Here is an 18,408-nt window from a genome sequence, read left to right as displayed (position 1 = left end):
GTGGTGGAGTGTGGGGGGGTCCAGCCGGTAGTGGTGTAACTTGTGGCTCAGCAGCGCGGCCGTCTGCGGCGGCGTGTCCAGCTCCAGGTCCTCGTCGTGGGTGCCCACGTCCACGCCGGCCGAGAGCGGGTCGTTATTGCATGGGGGGTTCTCGCTGTCCTCCTGAGGGCTCATGGTGCTGTAGCCTGGGGAATAAACAGCAGCAGTGAGGCTGGATGCTCAGAATTCCCAGGGCTGGCTGGGCACCCTTCATGGAATCACACATAGGGTGCTTCGAGAGAGTGTAGAACAATTTTCTTTAATTAACAGAGTAAAAACCCAACAAACTCATCCTCTCCTGGACATCCGTAACGGATCCTTTTCCCTGCCACCACCCCTGGGGACCTGTGGTTTGTGCCTCCCCAAGGAGTAACAACATCCACGTGTTCAACAGTTTGTAACAACGGAATTGCTGGCACTGATTTCAAACCAAAACATGAAGAATACCACCCCCAAAAAATCTGTTAAGATATAAACCTGGATTTTTAGACAGTAAATAGGTGGGATCCACTTCTGGTACCTCTATTCCTACCACCTACATCTTTCTGGGAAGGATTCCCAGTTATTGCATCTAGAAGCAGCAAAATTTCTTCACAATCATCATGCTGTATTTTATTTTTCAAAGGATGAGGGCACTTGTCACCTGTTTGCAAACCCCAAGCATGTGTATTTAATGCTGGTGAGCTTCCCACAGTTAACAAAATCCATGGGACGCACCTGGGAAGGGTTTCACACAGCAGCTCCATTTACCAGAGGGTACTGACACTTCCAGCTGAGCTCACACATGGAGCAATTAGCTCAAGGCTCTCTTTTGGCTGAAATATCTGCTACTGGAGTCTGAGGAGTTAAAATCCAGATCAGGAGTGATGAGACATCACGTTCCCTGGGATATCCTACAGCAATGGTGTCACTGGGAAGCCAGCTAGCAGCCCTTGCTTTCCAGCAAGGAATCCATCTCCTAACAGATCCCTTGGAGATGTTTTGTCCCTTGCCTTGGAAGCAGGTGCTCCGGTTCCTGGGACGTTTTGGATTTATCCAAACCAGCTGTTCCCACTCAGACCAGGCTGCAGGGCAAACAACTCCACCTCAGCATTCTAAATGCCAAACCAAATGAAATGTAAAAGGAAAAAGATCTTGCTTTAATTGGAAAATAAATCCTTCTCAAAAAACAAGGCCTAAAGGCTGAGGAAGCACTGGTGCTCCTGAGCATCTCGGTCAGGTTTTCAGCTGGAGACACCTAAAAGGAGGGTGGTAAAAATAGCAGCTGAGTCCCCAGAGCTGCCTCCCATTTCCCATGCTCTGAGTCATGGCTTGGAGCTGGCACGGAGGAATTGGGGAAGAAGCCTGGGCAGCCCTTTGAAGAAGATGGAATTACAGAAACTAAAAATAGCAGTGCACATTCCAGATGGAGGTAGACATCTCCCCTGCTAACCCAGGATGACTAAAAGATGGGAAGGATTTGCTGGGACTGCAAGAAAAGGAGCAGAGGGAGCATTAATCTGGCAAATCTGCCTCAGCACAGGTAATCTCACCCCAAATCCAGGGTAATTCCTCCTAGAGCAAGATTGTCTAGGAGACATCTGTTCATCCACATTCCAAGGGTTTGGCCTTTGTGTTTCCTGTCCCAATTCCATTAGTGCAACCAGTGCCTTAGTGCTGGGCCAGGTCTGCTGTAAGGTCCCCGGCCTTGTAGAGCTAACAGCTTGCAGACTGCCTTGTCTAGCCCTCCTCCTCTTCATTTCCTAATAAATTAAGCCTCCTCATGAGTCAACAGCATTACACCCTTCTAGCAGCTTTCCAGATTTAAGGAGATTTAGTCTCAGGGCAGGGGAGACACATCCCAACCCCCTGAGCCTAATGGTGACCAGCATTTGCTTAAAGGTGCTGGAAGATCACAGAATCCCACAATGGCTTGGGTTGGAAGGGACATTAAAGATGATCCCATTCCACCCCTGCCATAGGCAGGGACACCTTCCACTGTCCCAGGCTGCTCCAAGCCCCAATGTCCAGCCTGGCCTTGGGCACTGCCAGGGATCCAGGGGCAGCCACAGCTGCTCTGGGCACCCTGTGCCAGGGCCTCCCCACCCTCACAGAGAATTTCTTTCTAATATTTAATCTATCCTACTCCCTTTCAGTGTGAAGCCATTCCCCTGTCACTCCAGTATTCTCTGGGGGAAGAACCTTTTCCTGGTCTCCAGCCCACCCCTCCCCAGCTGCAGCCATTCCCCGGATGCTGTCCCTGTCACAGGGAGCAGAGATCAGTGCTGCCCCTTGGGATGATGTTGAGGCCCCCAGCGAGGTCTCCCCTCAGAACAAATCAAGTCAGAACTATCCAACAGCAAAGCAAGAAGGGCCAAAGCTTTTTGTTTGGCTTTAGTTCTGGCCACCTTATCTACAAGGAGCCAGATTCCTGTAGGAAAACGAGTCCCCCAGTCCTCACAGGGACCGCAGGGCCCAGGACTCACCGTGGTCGCTCTCGGTGCCGGAGCGGCCCCAGTAGCGGCGCCGGCGCTCGGGGCTGTGCGCGTGCCGCTCGATCACCGCCGCGATGAACCGCGTGTTGCTGACTGCGAGACACAAAACCAACCTCAGAGCAGCGCCTCACTGACCCCACGGCAGCAGGAGCAGCCTCCTGCAGCTCAGCCAACACCTCTGCTTCAAAGGGCTGTGCCCAGCCACAGAGGAGGAGCAGAGCTGTGCCAGTGCCGAGGATCCCACGGCAGCACTGCAAGCTGACTCCGAAGGGAACAAAAAGGGACGTGGGGAAGCAGTAGATGCAAGCCATGAAGCTCAGATATGCTTTTTCTCCATCTCTGAGTGCTGATACAGCTTGAAATCTTGAGTACTATATTAGTGAGGGCCCAGGGACCTGGTCTGACTCTGGAACTCCCCTGAAGTCTGGGTGCACCAGCTCAACCTACAGCACACCAGGATCATGCAAAGTGCCATTTTTATTGGATGGCAAAGAACTAAAGGCATCCCAAATCCATGCAAAGAAGATTTACTGCCATGTTTGCTGACCATACTTGCCAGCCTTGGCTTCTGCTTTCCAAGGCTGAACAAGGGGAAGAGTTTTCCATACCCTGTGCTGTCCCAGTGGCCATTTTTAAGCTGATCAGAGCTATTTCTGGAAGTGCTCATGACAGGGGTTGTGAGGGACAAAACTCCTCCACATCTAATGGAGAATTATCTTTTAAAAGTGAAAAATATCATTTTTCAGCATGAGACTGAAGGTGCACTGAATGTTTGAACTAAAACATTGCTCTGTCATTTTCTACAGCTGATCAGCACAGGGCCTCCTATATATATATATTATATATATATATTATATATATTCAAATCTAGGGTATTAAAAACCAAATGGCTGATTTAATCTCAGAGTTTTTCACAGCACAGTGGTTTGGTACTTACTGATGCCTCTGTCTTCATGGCTGTCATCATCCCTCTCGTCCCTATCGTTTTCCAGGTTGGACATACGCACTGACATTTCTACGCAGCGTTACAAACAGAAAAACACAGCTGGTGAGAGAAGTTCTGCATCACCTTACTGCCAGCTGTCACCCCAGTAACAGAGTGGAAGCACTTTGTCTTACTGGTCTGAGCTAGGGCTGCTCTTCTTCCAACATGTTTGGAGCTGGGATACCAGGAAAATGCCTCATCCCACCTCTCCCTGAAAGGGACTCAATTTAAAGTTCTGAAGGAACTGATTTAAAACAGAGCTGGGGGATGATCAAATATAGAGGTAATTAGCTCTGATCACACTTAAATTCACAGAATTAATTAATTGGGGTTGGAGAGGGCCTTAACGCCCATCTTGTTCCACCCTTGCCATGGGCAGGGACACCTTCCACTATCCCAGGTTGCTCCAACCTGGCCTGGAACACTTCCAGGGAGGTGTTCTCACCTCTGGATCTTTATCTTTCTACCAGTATCCCTTCTCCCAGCACAGTTTTGCCTCTCAGGCTTCAGTGGTTTCATCCCTCTGTGCACAGACATTCCATGAACATCACATGGACCAGAACCAGGAAACACAAGTGAAAAAAGCCACATCCCAAACCCAAAGGGGGTGAAAAGTGTGTCACTCCCAGCAGCTGCACAAAATAAACACATGATGGATCTGCTGGGCCGAGCTGCAGAAAGCTGGGATTAGTGGCTGAGCTCTGGCAAAGCTTAGTTTATCTCCCTCTGGGTCTGGGCAGGCTCCCTGGGCAGCAGCAGCTCTGGCTGTACCCAGGAGAGGGCAGCAAGACACAGCCCCTGCGCCAGGCCCGGCTCCCCACAGCTCCAAACCGGAATAAAACCGGGGAAGCGCTGCCACAAAACCGAGGGGAGAGCTTTGGGATTGCTTTTTCTTTGGGTTTTGTTGGGTTTTTTCATCCCCACCCTGTTGTTCAGCCCCTGAGCTGAGCTCACCCTGCGCGGCCAGCGGGGACATGTGCTGGTGGCTGCGGCGGTGGATCTGGTGCCGGTACGCGTACACGGCCAGCACCAGCACCATGATGCAGCCCATGATGCCTCCAGCCACGGGGCCCACCGGGGCACTCTTGATCATGTTCAGGGTGATCACTTCATCTCCTAAGGCAAAAGGAATAAAGCAGAGGGAGAACAACACCGTAAATGCTCTGCAGGAAGGGTTAAATCAACATGGAACATGGAGAGGCTCTGCAAGGATTTCTGGATGCTTGACTGTGCACACTGGGAATAGGAGAAGGAATTCAGAGAGGGTGCGTCTTAAAAGACAGGAATGTGGAGTTACACTCAGCTCCACATCAGGGTTTTCCAACAGGTAACGTTCACCACCTCCTTCCTGCCTGGCACACTCCTTACGCTGATTTAGCACCGGGCTAAGAGGTAAACGTTATGTGCAGAACCTCCTGCATGTTCAGGAACACAAGCAGCCAAAGCAGCACCTGCTCAGAAAGGCTGAGTTACCTATTGCTCCCAAGTCATCCACATAGGGACTCTTGGCTCCCACGATGCCACCAAAACATTCCTTCTGAGGGGCACAGTAGGACTTGTCCAGGTGGGTCTTCCCATCGCTGTCCACCATGCACCACTCGCAGTCCAGCACTCCGAAGCAATCCCTGCACAGGAGGATCCAAACAAGACATGGTTACTTTCCAGTTCAACAGCTCTCCTTTGCAAAGCTCAGTCTGCTTTAGAACCATGAGACAGAGTGAGGCCAAAATCATCTGTAAACCCTCAAGTACATGAGTTTAGCCAGAAAAAATTCCATGGAAGTGCTCAAGTACCACAAGGGAAATTATACAGGGAAGCTGCATTTCCAGCATCCATTTTCCAACTCTGTCTGTTTTGGTTTTTTCCTGAATCACTGAGCCTGAGCAAAGGGAGAATCCTACTTGTAACTCCTCCAATAAGGCATTTCCCAGTGTGGTGAAGTCTGGCTGCAGTTCCAGCCTTTCTCTGCAGCTTTTGGAAGACGGAAGAAAGGATTTGGGAAGTCTGGTCAGAATGGAGACTGCTCATTACAAGCAAAAATGAGCCCTCCATGCCAGGAGCAGAACCTCATTCTGGCATTATACTTTTTTCCCCTAATTTTTTTCCTTTAAAACACGTAAGAAAGAACTATTTCCATTGGATTATTTCCACAAGAGTGTATTCTGAGGGCTGGGGAAGGCCACCTTACCCACTCTCTGTCCTCTGGTTGCACTGGGTGTTGATGCACTGTGGGAGTGCATCCTGCAAGCTGGGATCGATGGCCGTGAAAGTCATCGGCTCCTGATGCACCTCACAGCTCGGATTCCTGCATCGCAGCAAAGAGTAAAGCCGTGTGTTACACAAGCACCCAAAGCACAATCAATTACAATAATCTTCACCTACTGCACGTCATCTGTTTAATTGTACTAAAAATTCTGCCTATTGGATCCCCTGCAGCTCAGCAGGACAAACAGGGATTTATTTGTTCCTGCAGTGTCCTGCCTCTCACCTGCTCTCGGCGTTGGTCAGGTTCCCAGTGCATTCGTTCACCTCCAGTGGGCACTCACAGGGACACTCACACTCGTTCTGTTCCATCCTGCAAGCAGGAAACACAGGGAAAACCCTTCAGACACTACCATATTTTAACTGGAGCAGCAGTTCCCATGGAAAAGGCTGTCCGGAGACTCTGCTCCTTCCCTAGGAACAGGGAGTGCTCTGTCCTGCACCAGGACTGAGGGTGACATCATGATAGAGCCTCTGTTACCCATCCCTGGAATTCCAAAAGCAGGCAATCCCTCAGATCTAGATGTAAGGATCCTTCCTGGCAGTGCCACAAACACGTCAGGATGGTGTGGGCAAAACCTCCTGGATCCCCTCAATGAAAAATCACCAATCCATGGCAAACCATGGGAATTTATATGCCAGAAGAAAGGGGCTCACTCACAGGTAACTGCCCCTGAGACACTGAATCGCTCAGTGTCTTCCAGCATTATCCACCCAAACTCCCCTGGGTTAAACACTGACAACCCAGCCGACACCCCAAGCCCCTGCACCTCTCACAGGGAGCACAGGCAGAGCAACCCTTTAATTCTCCCTGATTTTGCGCTGAATTACCTCAAGAACTGATTTTGTTCTGATAAAGCCCAAACCAAGGAAGAGGGAGGGCGTGTGCCAGCCCACCCCAGCCTGTCACCTGTGGCAGTTGAGGCACAGCCTGTCCACCATGCTGCAGGCACAGAAGGCCAGCGAGTCGCACGTCTCGTTGACGATTCCCACGAAGGCGTTGGTGCCCGGGATCCTCGTCAGCCTGTACTTGGAGCAGTGACTGCCGTGCACGAGGTTGGTCAGGTCACCCTGGGGAAAAACAAGGTGTCAGTGGTGTAAAGTGTTGTTTTAGGGAGCTGAAGACTCTTCCCCTTCCAAGGGATCCTACAGAGCTGTGGGGACAGCAATTCACAGGAGTGCTGCCCTCACAAAACTGAGGCTGATTAAGGGGTGGGTGAGTTTTGCTTCCAGGACACTTGTGGGTGAAAAGACTTTGCTGAAGACAGAAAGGAATAGGCTTAGCTTGTGAAAATGAGGACATGTGGCAGCAGAGGTGACATTTCACTCCTTCCCATCGCTCACTGACCCGTCCCCGCTGTGCCAGCCCTCAGTGACCTCCACAGAGGCTCTGATGGGAGCCACTGCCACGGGCTGGAAACTTCCTGAGCCTTGAAAAAAGCCACCACAGCAATGCCCAGCTCCTGCAGACTCCTTCCTGATTCCTTTTTACAAGTTTCTGCTCCGTCCTACACAATTTCCTTCCCAGTATCACACTTCCCACTTGGCATTCCAAGTGTGAGGAAAATGTTTAAGCCAACCTGACATAAATCAATGTATTCTGATGTGACTTGCAAATATTTTTGAATTATTTCCCACCTTCTCCTCCTAGTAATAATTGAAAAGTAGTATTTCAAGAGCAGCTTCTCCCACAGAGTGTAACAGCTTTGGAATCATTCTGGAGGGACTTGGCCAGGATGGATCTGTGGCTCTGTGAGGGACGACAGCCCCTGGTTTAGACTCCTCACAAGAGGGAGCTCCCACAGGATCCAATGGGGGGGCACAGAGTGTGCAGGACCCCAGAGATTTCAGTCTCACAAATGGGAATGCTCACCAGTAAATGGATTTATTGGGACACCTAAAGGTAAGTTATCAGAGACCTCACAGGAGGACGTGACGCTGGTCAGAGCTGGAGCCAGAGGTCAGCCCAGATCCAAAGCAACACATCCCAACCATGGCTGGAAAATCCTCACCCAGCAACAGCAAACTGCCCTTCTTTCCCTGACGCTGGCTGGGAGCCTGCAGACAGCTGCCATGCTTGGCCAGGGATCACAGCCATAACCCCTGGCTGTCAGGGGACTCTGTTTGTGCAGCCTGGTTTGTGTCTGGGGAGGGGATCGGAGGCCAATCCCCACGGAAGGCTGGCTCCCAGCCCCGGCTGCTGAGCCTGGCAGGGACTTGTGCTTCCACCAAAAGAAACCCAGCTCAACCAAAGTACATTCAAAAGCAGAATTGGATAGAAACACCCGCTCACCACTAAGCTGGTGTTGAATTTATAGAAGCGCTGCACGGTCCTGTCACTGAAGCTGTTGCAGAGGTTTTTCTTGACGAAGTTTGGGTGGTTCAGGATGTCGTTTGCCACCAGAGGCTCCTAAGGGGGAAAGGCAGGAGTTGGTGCCTTTGGAATCGGCCACAAACAGCAGCTCAGGAATTAGAGATGATGGAAATAAGGCAAGGGAAAGCAGGCAGACCTTGTGTGTGATGTGCTGCTGCTCCACGGGCGCGTGGCCCTTGGGGTCGATGAGGGTTGGATGTGCCACCAGGTACCCCCTGTCCTCCATGATGAAGCACCTGCCCCCAAAAACACAGCAAGAGCCTCCTGTTAGACCTCCTTGGGCTTCAGGGGAACAGGGGGAAATAAAACACGGTCCTAAAGGGCTTTTAAAGGTTTCCATTTAACAGGGCCATGAAACAAATTCCCTGCAAAATGTCCTTAAAGAATGTATCAGGTATTTCCATGAAGCTTTTCCAGCTGTTCCTGCTCCAGAGAGCCGGGGCCATCAAGGAGCTGAAAACAGAGCTGATTAAAACCAGAAAGGAAAAGCCATCAGTGCATTGTCTGATTGGGGAAGAGCCAGAAATAAACAGAGCCTAATGAACTTGGAAAGCTTTAATCGTTTATTAATTTACTATGTGACTAATTAATTAGAGAGATTTCACACTCTCCTTTAATGCCCTCCCCCTTCAGAATTCGATTTTAGGGGGGGATAAATCACTCCAGTTGCACTCTCAGCCCTCCTAAGCTTTCCTCTCCCTTTTCAGCTCTCCCCATGTCGGATCTGTGTCCCCACCCAGAATCCAGGGAGTTCAATCCATCCCATTTTCCCCCTCTCCCGTTTCCATGGCCACAGACGGCGGCACTGGGGAAGGCGCAGGAGCCCCGGCTCCGGCTGGATCTGAGTGGGATTCCCATGGGCTGTGTCACACAGCCACAGCAGCTCCGGAGGGAGCAGAGAGCAGGGAAAGCCTCTGTGCTCTGTAAGGGTACAAAGGAGGCAGGAAAACTTGGACTTGGGATTTTTTTGGGGGGATTTTCCATTAGAAATACACGTAGGGATGTGGTGTTTGCTCTTCTTTGTGACAGAAAATCCTTAAGACAGATACACTAAAAAAGGGCTGTGTCACACAGCCACAGCAGCTCCGGAGGGAGCAGAGAGCAGGGAAAGCCTCTGTGCTCTGTAAGGGTACAAAGGAGGCAGGAAAACTTGGACTTGGGATTTTTTTGGGGGGATTTTCCATTAGAAATACACGTAGGGATGTGGTGTTTGCTCTTCTTTGTGACAGAAAATCCTTAAGACAGATACACTAAAAAAACCCCAGAACCTGCATTTATGCAAAGACTGGAAACATTGGATCCAATTTCTACATCAGAACGGTCCAACACTGAACAATATCCTCAAAACTCCTCATTTAGGGATTGCAGGAACAGAATAAAGCATCTGACCTTGCTGATTTTTAACCAGGAGGGAGCAATGCCATACCAGAAATCCTGATTTGTTTTTTTTTATACACCACAAAATAGATAGAAAAATACCCAAACTAGGAAAGAACTGGGAGGATGACAGAAAACCACTTCCCTTCCCAAATTTAAGGTTTAAAAACAAACAAGGAACCAAGAGCAATGCCCAAACCATGTTATCAAGTTACTCCAGATCCAAACCAGAATTTATCCCACCCCCACAGGACTTTCCAAGAAAGGAACAATTAAGATACCCAGGGGTCTGACTGAAATTGGATACTCCAGATGAAATCTGAATTCTTCTGCCCAGGCTGTGCTATGGATTTCTGAGAAAAACATCCCAAAAGTGTCTTTTAATAATTGGAGTTAAAATAACTGAGGCCCTGTATCATTCTTACATGCTCACAGGGACTAAACAGGTAAAATTAAAACAAACAGAAGAACTGGGAAGTGTGGTCATTTAATAAAGAGTGGTTGTTTTACCCAGAATTTCAAAGAAGTCTAAATACAACCAAAAAAATCAAATCAAATCTGTTCTCTTCTGCTTTTGTAATCCTGCAGATTGCTTATTTAGCTGATGGCAGTTTGATCTGGAATAACAATAACATCCACATAATCTTTATGAGAAGGACAAGCTCACTGGAAATCAGAGAACACGCACTGAAAGTAACAGAATCCTTGGATAAATGAAGTTGGGAACGACCTCTGGCTCATCTGGTTAAAGAAAATAAATGAATTATTTACTTTGTGCCTGGCAGGAGCAGCTTTACCTGATTTTGTTGCCCCCATCTTGGTTACAAACTGGCAGCAGGTCCATGAGGACTTTGTAGAAATATCTGAGGGTGAAGTCGATGCCCATCACGGCCACGGAGTGTCCTGAGGACATCTGAGCACTGCAGAGAGGGGGCAAGGGAAAAGCTTTCAGGGCTGGAATAATAATAATAATAATAATTTCATATTTTAGTCTGCCTCTTCTACCATCAGCACAGGAGACAGCCCAGGAGTGGATCCCACCCTACACACACCCCCACCACCTACAGACATTTAATCCTGAGCGACAGAAATGAGGATTAAAAGTTCCCCACCCACCCAAACAAACAGAGGATGCAGCTCCTGCATTTCCAGCATCCCAACCCCCCCAGCTGGAAGGAGTTACCTGCACCCCTCCTCTGCTCAGCCCCCAGCAGGAGGAATGAATATGAAGGTGCCAGACTTTGAGCTAAATCCTTAAAACTCCAGAGTGTGGGAGAGATTATGAATGGCAGGCAGAAAATTAGAAGAAAAGAACATTTCTTAGGGTGGGTTATGAAAAGGACCCTGTGATGTGGTGGTGTGCAGCAGCCTGAGGCTGCACTTTGTCCTTCCTCCATTCCTAACACCCCAGTTCTCCCAGTCTGATCCCAGTTTGCTCCCTGCAGCACTGAGAGGGCACAGCCAGAGCAGTCCCCTCTCAGCCCTGCAGGACCCACGAGGATCAGCTCGAGTCGCAGCGTGTGGGATTTGCACCCCTGTGGACCTTACACCTCTGACTCACTGCTCTTCAAAATCCACTTTTCTACATAATTTTATCTCCAAAGACAGGAATAAAAATCTTCAGGACAAGAAGATGCTGCAAGGCACAGCTGGACTGTACAAACAGAGCTCTGGCCACCCCTTCTCCATGGAAACCCAGCTCTGTTTACTGGGCTGAGGTTTGTTTGCTTTGAAAGAGGTGCAGTGGAGACATAGTCAAATCTCATTTGTAGACAGATAAATATAAATTCTAAAAACCTGCATTTAATTTACTGTTCACATTTCCTGGAGGAGGAATGGAAGGATGGCAGTGAAGCAGCACAGCCACATTTCATGTGTGACAAGGCATCAGGCTCTGAAGTTCTGCTCTGTCCTAACAGACATAAAGCCATTAGAAGACTGTAAATATTTTAGCTTCATTTTTAAGCATTAAATCCTTCTGCTTTGCTGATGCCAACTGCATTAAACCACATCAGGCATAAATCTTCTCTTCCCAGCCTCCAAAAGAAGAAATAAGATACACATAAAATGGGAATGAGAGGTGTCAGCTCTGGCTACACTGATGTGGGTGTTTAAACCCTCCCAGCGGTCCCTAATGCCAGAATTCCTGTTAACTCCATGGATTCCTCCCCACCCCTCTGGATTTTGAGCTCAGGCCTCTTTGGGGATTATAACCACATGTGACTATGAGCTCCAGAGGTCATATTTACCCAGGACTCACACTCACATCTGCCAAACTTTGTTTAACTGTTCTTTAATCATGTTCTAATAACCCACAGGAGCTTTAAGTTCTTAGAGCTGAGTAAACCATCCCCTGCTAGATAAAAATCCCAATTCTGATTAATTGCACTTCTCTCCTTACACAAGTGCTCACTTCCCCTCAGTCAGTTCCTCTGTGAGCAGCACCACGCAGGGGCTGGGGCTGAAAATGCTCCTGCCAAAACACACAGGCAGAGCTCCTGTGCTGGGAAATCCCACACAAAGCAGGGCCATCTCTGGAAGAGTGGAGGAGCCATGTCCCGTTCCCTGCGGGCTTTGGGATCTCTGTTTCCCAGTACAACACTGGAAGTTACCTTTGTACTGGTGGGCTGTTGGGTAGGGAGCTTGGAGGAAACTCCATGTAAAAACCAGGACAGGTAACTGCTATTTTGGGAATCTGGGAGAGCTTATGACAGCAAGGTTTGGTCCATGTTTTATAAACTGGGCTCCTTTAAACATCCTGCATCCCAAATCCTGGCCTCAGGCTGGGGCCTGGCCAGGAGGGAGCTGGAACAACAACAGTCTGGTCCTCCAGGAAAAAGTCATTTCATGGAATCATGGAATATCCTGAGCTGGAAGGGACCCACAGGGATCATCCAGTCCAACTCCTGGCCCTGCTGTTGCCAGCAATCCTGGAAGAACACTTGGAGATTCACAGGCTTTGCCTCACAACCTCCCTCCTCCTGGAAGCCCCTGTGCAGAAGTGCTGGATTCACCAGCCCAGGAGAGGAGCTCCCCAGTCTCTGGAGTGTGGCCTGGCCCCTCTGGCCTTGGATCAGCTTCCAATTCCCTTCCAAACACCTCCCTGCTCCTTACAACTCCACCAGTGTAGGTGTGGGGAACTTGAGGAAATTTGGAGCTTAGCAGCCCTGATGGAGAAGGATTTAACTTCCAGCAGAGAGGGAATATCCCAAAGTGCCTCAGGAAAGCAATCCCTCTCCTCCTCCCCTGGCCATGCCATCTCGTGTTCATCAGGAGCACACTCCCACCAACCAATCCTTTTTTTTAATATGCTGTTATTACCCCTGTACCAATTAAGGCACAGAGCTCACATAATCCTATAAAATGCACTTCTCCCAGTGTTTCAATGCCCCATTTCCACAAGGTCGGATGACATTTCACCTAAAGCACTTTAAAACCAGCTTTGGCTTTCAGTTCTTGAGCACACAGAGTCACCCAGCTCTGATCATTTAGAGTCTTCTTGCCTGCCCCAAAGCTCCAGACTCCCTCACCTGGAGGAATGGACAGTGTGGCTGATGGTCACCACGTATCCAGCCCCTCCCACATCCAGGTAGGGCCCAGTAAAGGTGATCAGGCCGGGATTAGCCACTGCATGCAGGTACCTAAGGGAAGCCAAAGGAAATGTTCATAATTAGTGCCAAATTCTGTAACTTTAAGACAGAATCCTTGACTTGCCCAAAACAACAAACACTGAATTCTGCACACTGTGAACAACAGGCCACCAAATTAATGGTTTTTAATAACAAACAAGTACCTAAACACGACCGGGACTCTGACCTAACCCAGACTGGCCCAATACATGGTCCCCCAGTACATCCAGCTGCATGAAAAATGCTCTGTTTACTTCTGCAGAGAACACATTTAATGTAATTTCAGACATTTTCCCCCAGAACAACACAGGACTTGGTGCCAGCAGTGTCTCAAACTCAAGGCAAAACCTGGCAAAATGATTATACTGCAAACTGTGGAGAAAAGACAGAACTGAGGCAAGAAAACAGAGAAATATCAGTGATTATAAATTATAACCTCTCAAAACTTCCTTCAGCATAAAATAAGCCACAGTCATGTCAAATACCTTCCCACTGCCATAGAAAAGCTTATAAAGCTTTTGAAAACACTTTTCTGTAAGAAAAAGTGATCACTTTGCTTCGCCCTACCCAGAGCAACAGCCCCTGAGCAACTTAACCCACTTCTGCTTTATTCCCAGGGTTTTATTTGCACATTCTTCCCGTAACACTACAAATTTCAGGGAAAACATGGGTCAGGAGAGCTGCCAGGAGCACTGCAGAGCCAGAACGTTGGGATGTGTGCTTTTCCCAGTGTCCCAGCACCTGGGCTGGCTCCTTCCCACAGATCCCACCCTTTGGAACACACTCAGAGCCTGCTCAGGTCTCAGGCTCCCATCTGGAATGTCCCCAGCTCTTTGCCCAAATCAGATGCTGCTGCATCATTAATCCCTCCTTGAAAGCAGTGAGAAAAGCCACTGTAAACAAACAAAAAGGCTCCAATATTAACAACCAAAAAGGGCCCGAGGAGCTCAAACACTCCCGAATTAGCTAATCCCTGAAGGGGATGCTCATTTTCTGAATATTTATGTTCCCATCTGCCATAGCTGGGCTATGAAACACCAACTACCCCAGCAAATAAAAAGGCCTGAAATTATAACCAATGAATGAAATTAGAAATTAGAACCAATAAATGAAATTAGAAATTAGAACCAATAAATGAAATTAGAAATTAGAACCAATAAGTGAAATTAGAAATTAGAACCAATAAACGCTTGAGCTGGCTGCATTTAAGCTCTGAGCCTTCTCCCCACGACGAAAACGTTTTTAACTAAATTAAAAAATAAAAAAACCCTCAGGCTACGAAATCAACTCTAAATATTTTCCTTCTTGCCCTCGGAGATGATTCAAAGCTTTGCTGAAGGGACCCTCAAACCTCACCATTGTCTCCTGGTGGGATCAAATGCTTTGTCCATGAGGGAGCCGGGGTAGATGCGGAGCACCCCATTGGGGGTTGCTATGTAACGCCTGACAATGTAACTGTTGAGGCCACTGATTTCCATCTGGGTCATCCATTCATCCGTGCCGTGACTGGTTGCCATTACTTCATTCCTGACAGAGAACTGCAAAACAAAGGCAGAGCTGGCAGGGTTCCTGCAGCACTTGCATGGCAAGATGATAAAAGCTTCCCCGAGAGCCATCGGGGATCATCTCGACTCAATTACTTGGTTCAAGGCTTCTCACACCAGACATTCCAAGCAGATTATTGGAATGAAATATTGGTGGTGTTATCTCTGCGGCTTTTAGTTTGTTGGGTTTTTTCTTTAACTTGGAGTAAATATAAATAATGTGCTGCTTGCACAGAAAATAGAGATTTCTATTTTATATGCCTAAAAACACAAAGGTATTTCTGCTAAGAATTTACTGTGGCTTTAACTTCTCTAGTGTTTGTTTCAACAGCTGCTTATAAAGTTCTGCCCCCCTCCTCTCTCCACTCTTTAGATCAGATGTTGGGAAGGAATTCCTGGCTGGGAGGGTGAGGTTGCCCAGAGCAGCTGGGGCTACCCCTGGATGTCTGGAAGTGTCCAAGGCCAGGTTGGAGCAGCCTGGGACAATGGAAGGTGTCCCAGCCATTTGTCAATGGTTTGTGGTGTGAGCCTTATCTCCACAAGCAATAATTATTCATTATATGGATGATGTGCTCATTACAGCGTCCACACAACAAGAGCTACAAGAAGCTCGTGACAGTGTGATTACAGAAGTCCAAAAAGCCAGATTGGAAATCTCCACTTCAAAAATTCAAGAAAATTCACCATGGAGATATTTAGGATGGAGACTTACAGAGCAAGCAATAAGACCACAGAAGATGCAAGTCAGAACTCAAGTTAAAAATCTGCGAGATCTACAGCAGCTTTTGGGAGAGATCAACTGGATCAGACCAATCTTGGGAATCACAAATTATGAACTTGCACCACTTTTTAATCTCTTGAGGGGAGACTGTAATATCAATCCACCTAGAATCCTCTCCCCTGAAGCTCAAGCTCTTGGAAAGATTACTGAAGCTCTTCAAGAGAGACAAGCACATCGTTTTATACTGAGCCAACCGTTCTTCCTTGCAGTGTTAGGAGAGAATATGCAACTGCGTGGTCTCATATGTCAATGGCACTCGTCACAGTGAGATCCTTTGTTAATATTAGGGTGGATTTTTCTGCCCTACAGATCCCCTAAAACAATTTTCACAACTTTAGAAATGGCAGCTCAAATTATAATCAGAGCTAGAGCGAGGTTACTAACAATGGCAGGCAAGGATTTCACGACAATCTATCTGCCTTTGAAAAAGAAATATTTCTACTGGGCAATGCAAAAACCAGATGATTTGCAGGTTGCATTGTCAGCTTATTCAAGCATTTGCTCAATTCATTTTCCAAGCCACAAACTGCTGCAAGCAAAAGTAAGCTTTAGAGAAAAACCCATGGTAAGTGAAGTGCCATTAGACACAATAACGTCATTTACTGATGGCTCAGGGAAAACACACAGGTCATGGCAGGGGTGCCCCTGCACGGGCTTTAAGGTCCTTCCAACCCAAACCAGTGTGTGACTGTGAGGAGGAGTGGGACAGGAGGATGTCCCAGAGTGTCCTGGGGTGCTGAGGGCCCACCTTGAGGCCGGGGTTGGCGATGAGCCGGGTGTTGTCACTCAGGTAGGCCGTGTAGTGCTCCACCATCCGCTTGGTCTCGGGCTGGCTCAGGTGCTCGTAGGGAGAGGAGAAGCTGCCTGCAGACAGCATCACCGTGGGGCTCTCTGCAAACACCAAGACACCAGGAATTTCAGGATCATGAACTGCACGTGTTGCACAGGGAGGACATTTGCACCACGGGAAGGTCCTTGACGTGGTGTCCGTGTGGTAGGAATGGCTCTGCTGCTCTCCCCTCTCCCCCACACCTCAGCACACAAAACTCCTGCAGGACTGAGAGGGAGGGCAGGAAACATCCATTTTTCCACCCAACCTGGAGCACTTCCCAGCACAGTTTCTCCCTAACCTCAGGCTGCACATGAACTCCCCTTCTCGCTTCCAAACACAGAAGTCAGCCCACCTGCTCTGATCTCTGTGTGCTATTTGGTACTTGATGCCCTTGTTCCCAAAGTCTAAATCATTTCTGAATTACTGCTTTTTGTGAGATAACAGAAGCTGTTTTCCCTTAAGAAAAGATTATGGGCTAAAGAAGAAATTAAGTATCCCTGTTTAGGTTGGATATCCCAGAGGAAAATGAAAATGAGCATTTTCAGTTCCAGAGAATGAACATCTGGAAAATTCCAAGTGCAGAATAATAAATAATCCCAATAAAAGTGCAGCTGCCTGATTTTCAGAACAAACTAGAAAGTGAACTTTCATCATGCAAAATCTGCAAAACCAGACAGCTTTTTCTTTTTAAAAAGAGAAATGATTATGATGATGTAGGGCTGAGGGTTGAGAAGATCTCTGAGGATGTGACCCATGGAACCTGAATTCCCTGTGTGGAATGGTGCCCAGAGGAAAAACTGCAGTGCAGCATGTGAAGTGTTCTGCTTTTAGTCACATTCCTCTAAAACACATCCCCACACATGTGCTGCAGTCCCCACTTCCAAACTTCCACTCCAGGCCTTCATCTGCTTCCCAGGCCAAATATTCTGATTTTGCTTTGGTGAAGTTTTTCCACTTGACAGCTCAGCGCTGCATTTTTGGGATATTTTCCATTTGTATCTTTATGGATATAAGATAACCAAGATTAGGCACCACATTAAAGAAAGAAAAAACCCTGGGTTTTAAGCAACTGGCAAAGCAATTTCCATAGGTTTGTAAGGTCCCTCCTCCAGTTTGATCTCACTGGGTTAAATTGCAGGGCCACGAAGAGCTGAGAAAAATCTCACAACTGTGCCACTGATGCACCTTGAGAGCTTCAAACCCTGCTAAAAACAGAAGTATTAATTCAGAACTTCCTGTAACACAGATTTTAGGGACCTCCCACCATTATACCTAAATAGGACAGCTTGCAGTGTAGGATGTTTATGTAAAACCCCTCTGTTCTTGGGATACTCCTGGCTTTTAAGTTCTCCATCCTTCCCAGACACTGGAACTGCCATGGAGACTCTCCCTTTTTCCCATCAATGTTTGGAATTAGTCAGAAGAGCAGAACCACTTCAGCTTATCAAAACCTGAGAATTTTTAAGCAGGTGAGGAGGGTCTGGAAACCATCAGAGCACTGAAGTTCTCGTTCTCCCCCACAGGCTTAGCTTCTGACTCTGATGGTATTCAATGCTTCTGGCAGGGAAAAACTTCCATAAATCCAAAGCAAAAGAGCAGCAGAGTCCTGCACACCTGGCTGGGACTTCATCCTACTCTGTTATTGGTCAGGGAGGTGCTTTGCAACCAGAAGAGGACTTGGTTTAAGCTTGGTGAGACACCTCTGCTCCTCTCACTGCACTGCCAGGGACCCCGCTGGACCCACAGTGCATTCATCCCCTACTCACTCTGTGAGCAGCCCCACTCATCCGTCCTGCAAGAAGTCAATCTGCTGGTAACAAAGTTATGGATTCAATCCCTGCATGAACCCTTCACTCAAGAGCTGGGTTTGATGATCCCTGTGGGATCCAGCCCAGACTCTGCTGTGATTCTGTGGAAGTGCTCAGCACTCAGCAGGTCACTGTGACCATGAAGAGCTGGGAGAAGGGAAGAGCTGATTAGAAAATCAGCCTTGGAAGTAAAAGCTTCTCAAGGGAAGAGCATTGCCCATGTTTTTACTTTGTGCTGCCACACTCTACAGAAACACACCAGCTGTGACTGTGCCAGGGGAGGCTCAGGGTGGACATCAGCAG

At 48.1% G+C, this 18,408-nt stretch overlaps 1 protein-coding gene across 2 annotated transcripts in view; it reads right to left on the bottom strand.

Moving 5' to 3' along the window:
* Positions 1 to 18,408, bottom strand: part of CACHD1 (cache domain containing 1) — a 91,073-nt gene that overhangs the window by 2,132 nt on the left and 70,533 nt on the right. For both annotated transcript variants that reach the window (XM_017740702.1, XM_017740694.1), the window contains exons 14-27: positions 16,214 to 16,356; positions 14,497 to 14,678; positions 13,042 to 13,152; positions 10,309 to 10,431; positions 8,271 to 8,370; positions 8,054 to 8,170; positions 6,671 to 6,831; positions 5,987 to 6,073; positions 5,687 to 5,803; positions 4,972 to 5,123; positions 4,453 to 4,614; positions 3,451 to 3,528; positions 2,505 to 2,606; positions 2 to 185 (exon numbers count right to left, since the gene is read on the bottom strand). In XM_017740702.1, coding sequence (XP_017596191.1) covers positions 2 to 185; positions 2,505 to 2,606; positions 3,451 to 3,528; positions 4,453 to 4,614; positions 4,972 to 5,123; positions 5,687 to 5,803; positions 5,987 to 6,073; positions 6,671 to 6,831; positions 8,054 to 8,170; positions 8,271 to 8,370; positions 10,309 to 10,431; positions 13,042 to 13,152; positions 14,497 to 14,678; positions 16,214 to 16,356 — 1,819 coding nt within the window. The remainder of the gene's footprint in view (position 1; positions 186 to 2,504; positions 2,607 to 3,450; positions 3,529 to 4,452; positions 4,615 to 4,971; positions 5,124 to 5,686; positions 5,804 to 5,986; positions 6,074 to 6,670; positions 6,832 to 8,053; positions 8,171 to 8,270; positions 8,371 to 10,308; positions 10,432 to 13,041; positions 13,153 to 14,496; positions 14,679 to 16,213; positions 16,357 to 18,408) is intronic.

This window comes from Corvus brachyrhynchos, unplaced genomic scaffold (assembly GCF_000691975.1).
Source record: "Corvus brachyrhynchos isolate BGI_N302 unplaced genomic scaffold, ASM69197v1 scaffold280, whole genome shotgun sequence".
Classification (NCBI taxonomy): Eukaryota; Metazoa; Chordata; class Aves; order Passeriformes; family Corvidae; genus Corvus; species Corvus brachyrhynchos.
Note: the sequence above shows the minus strand (reverse complement) of the source record. Positions and strands in the feature narration are given on the sequence as shown.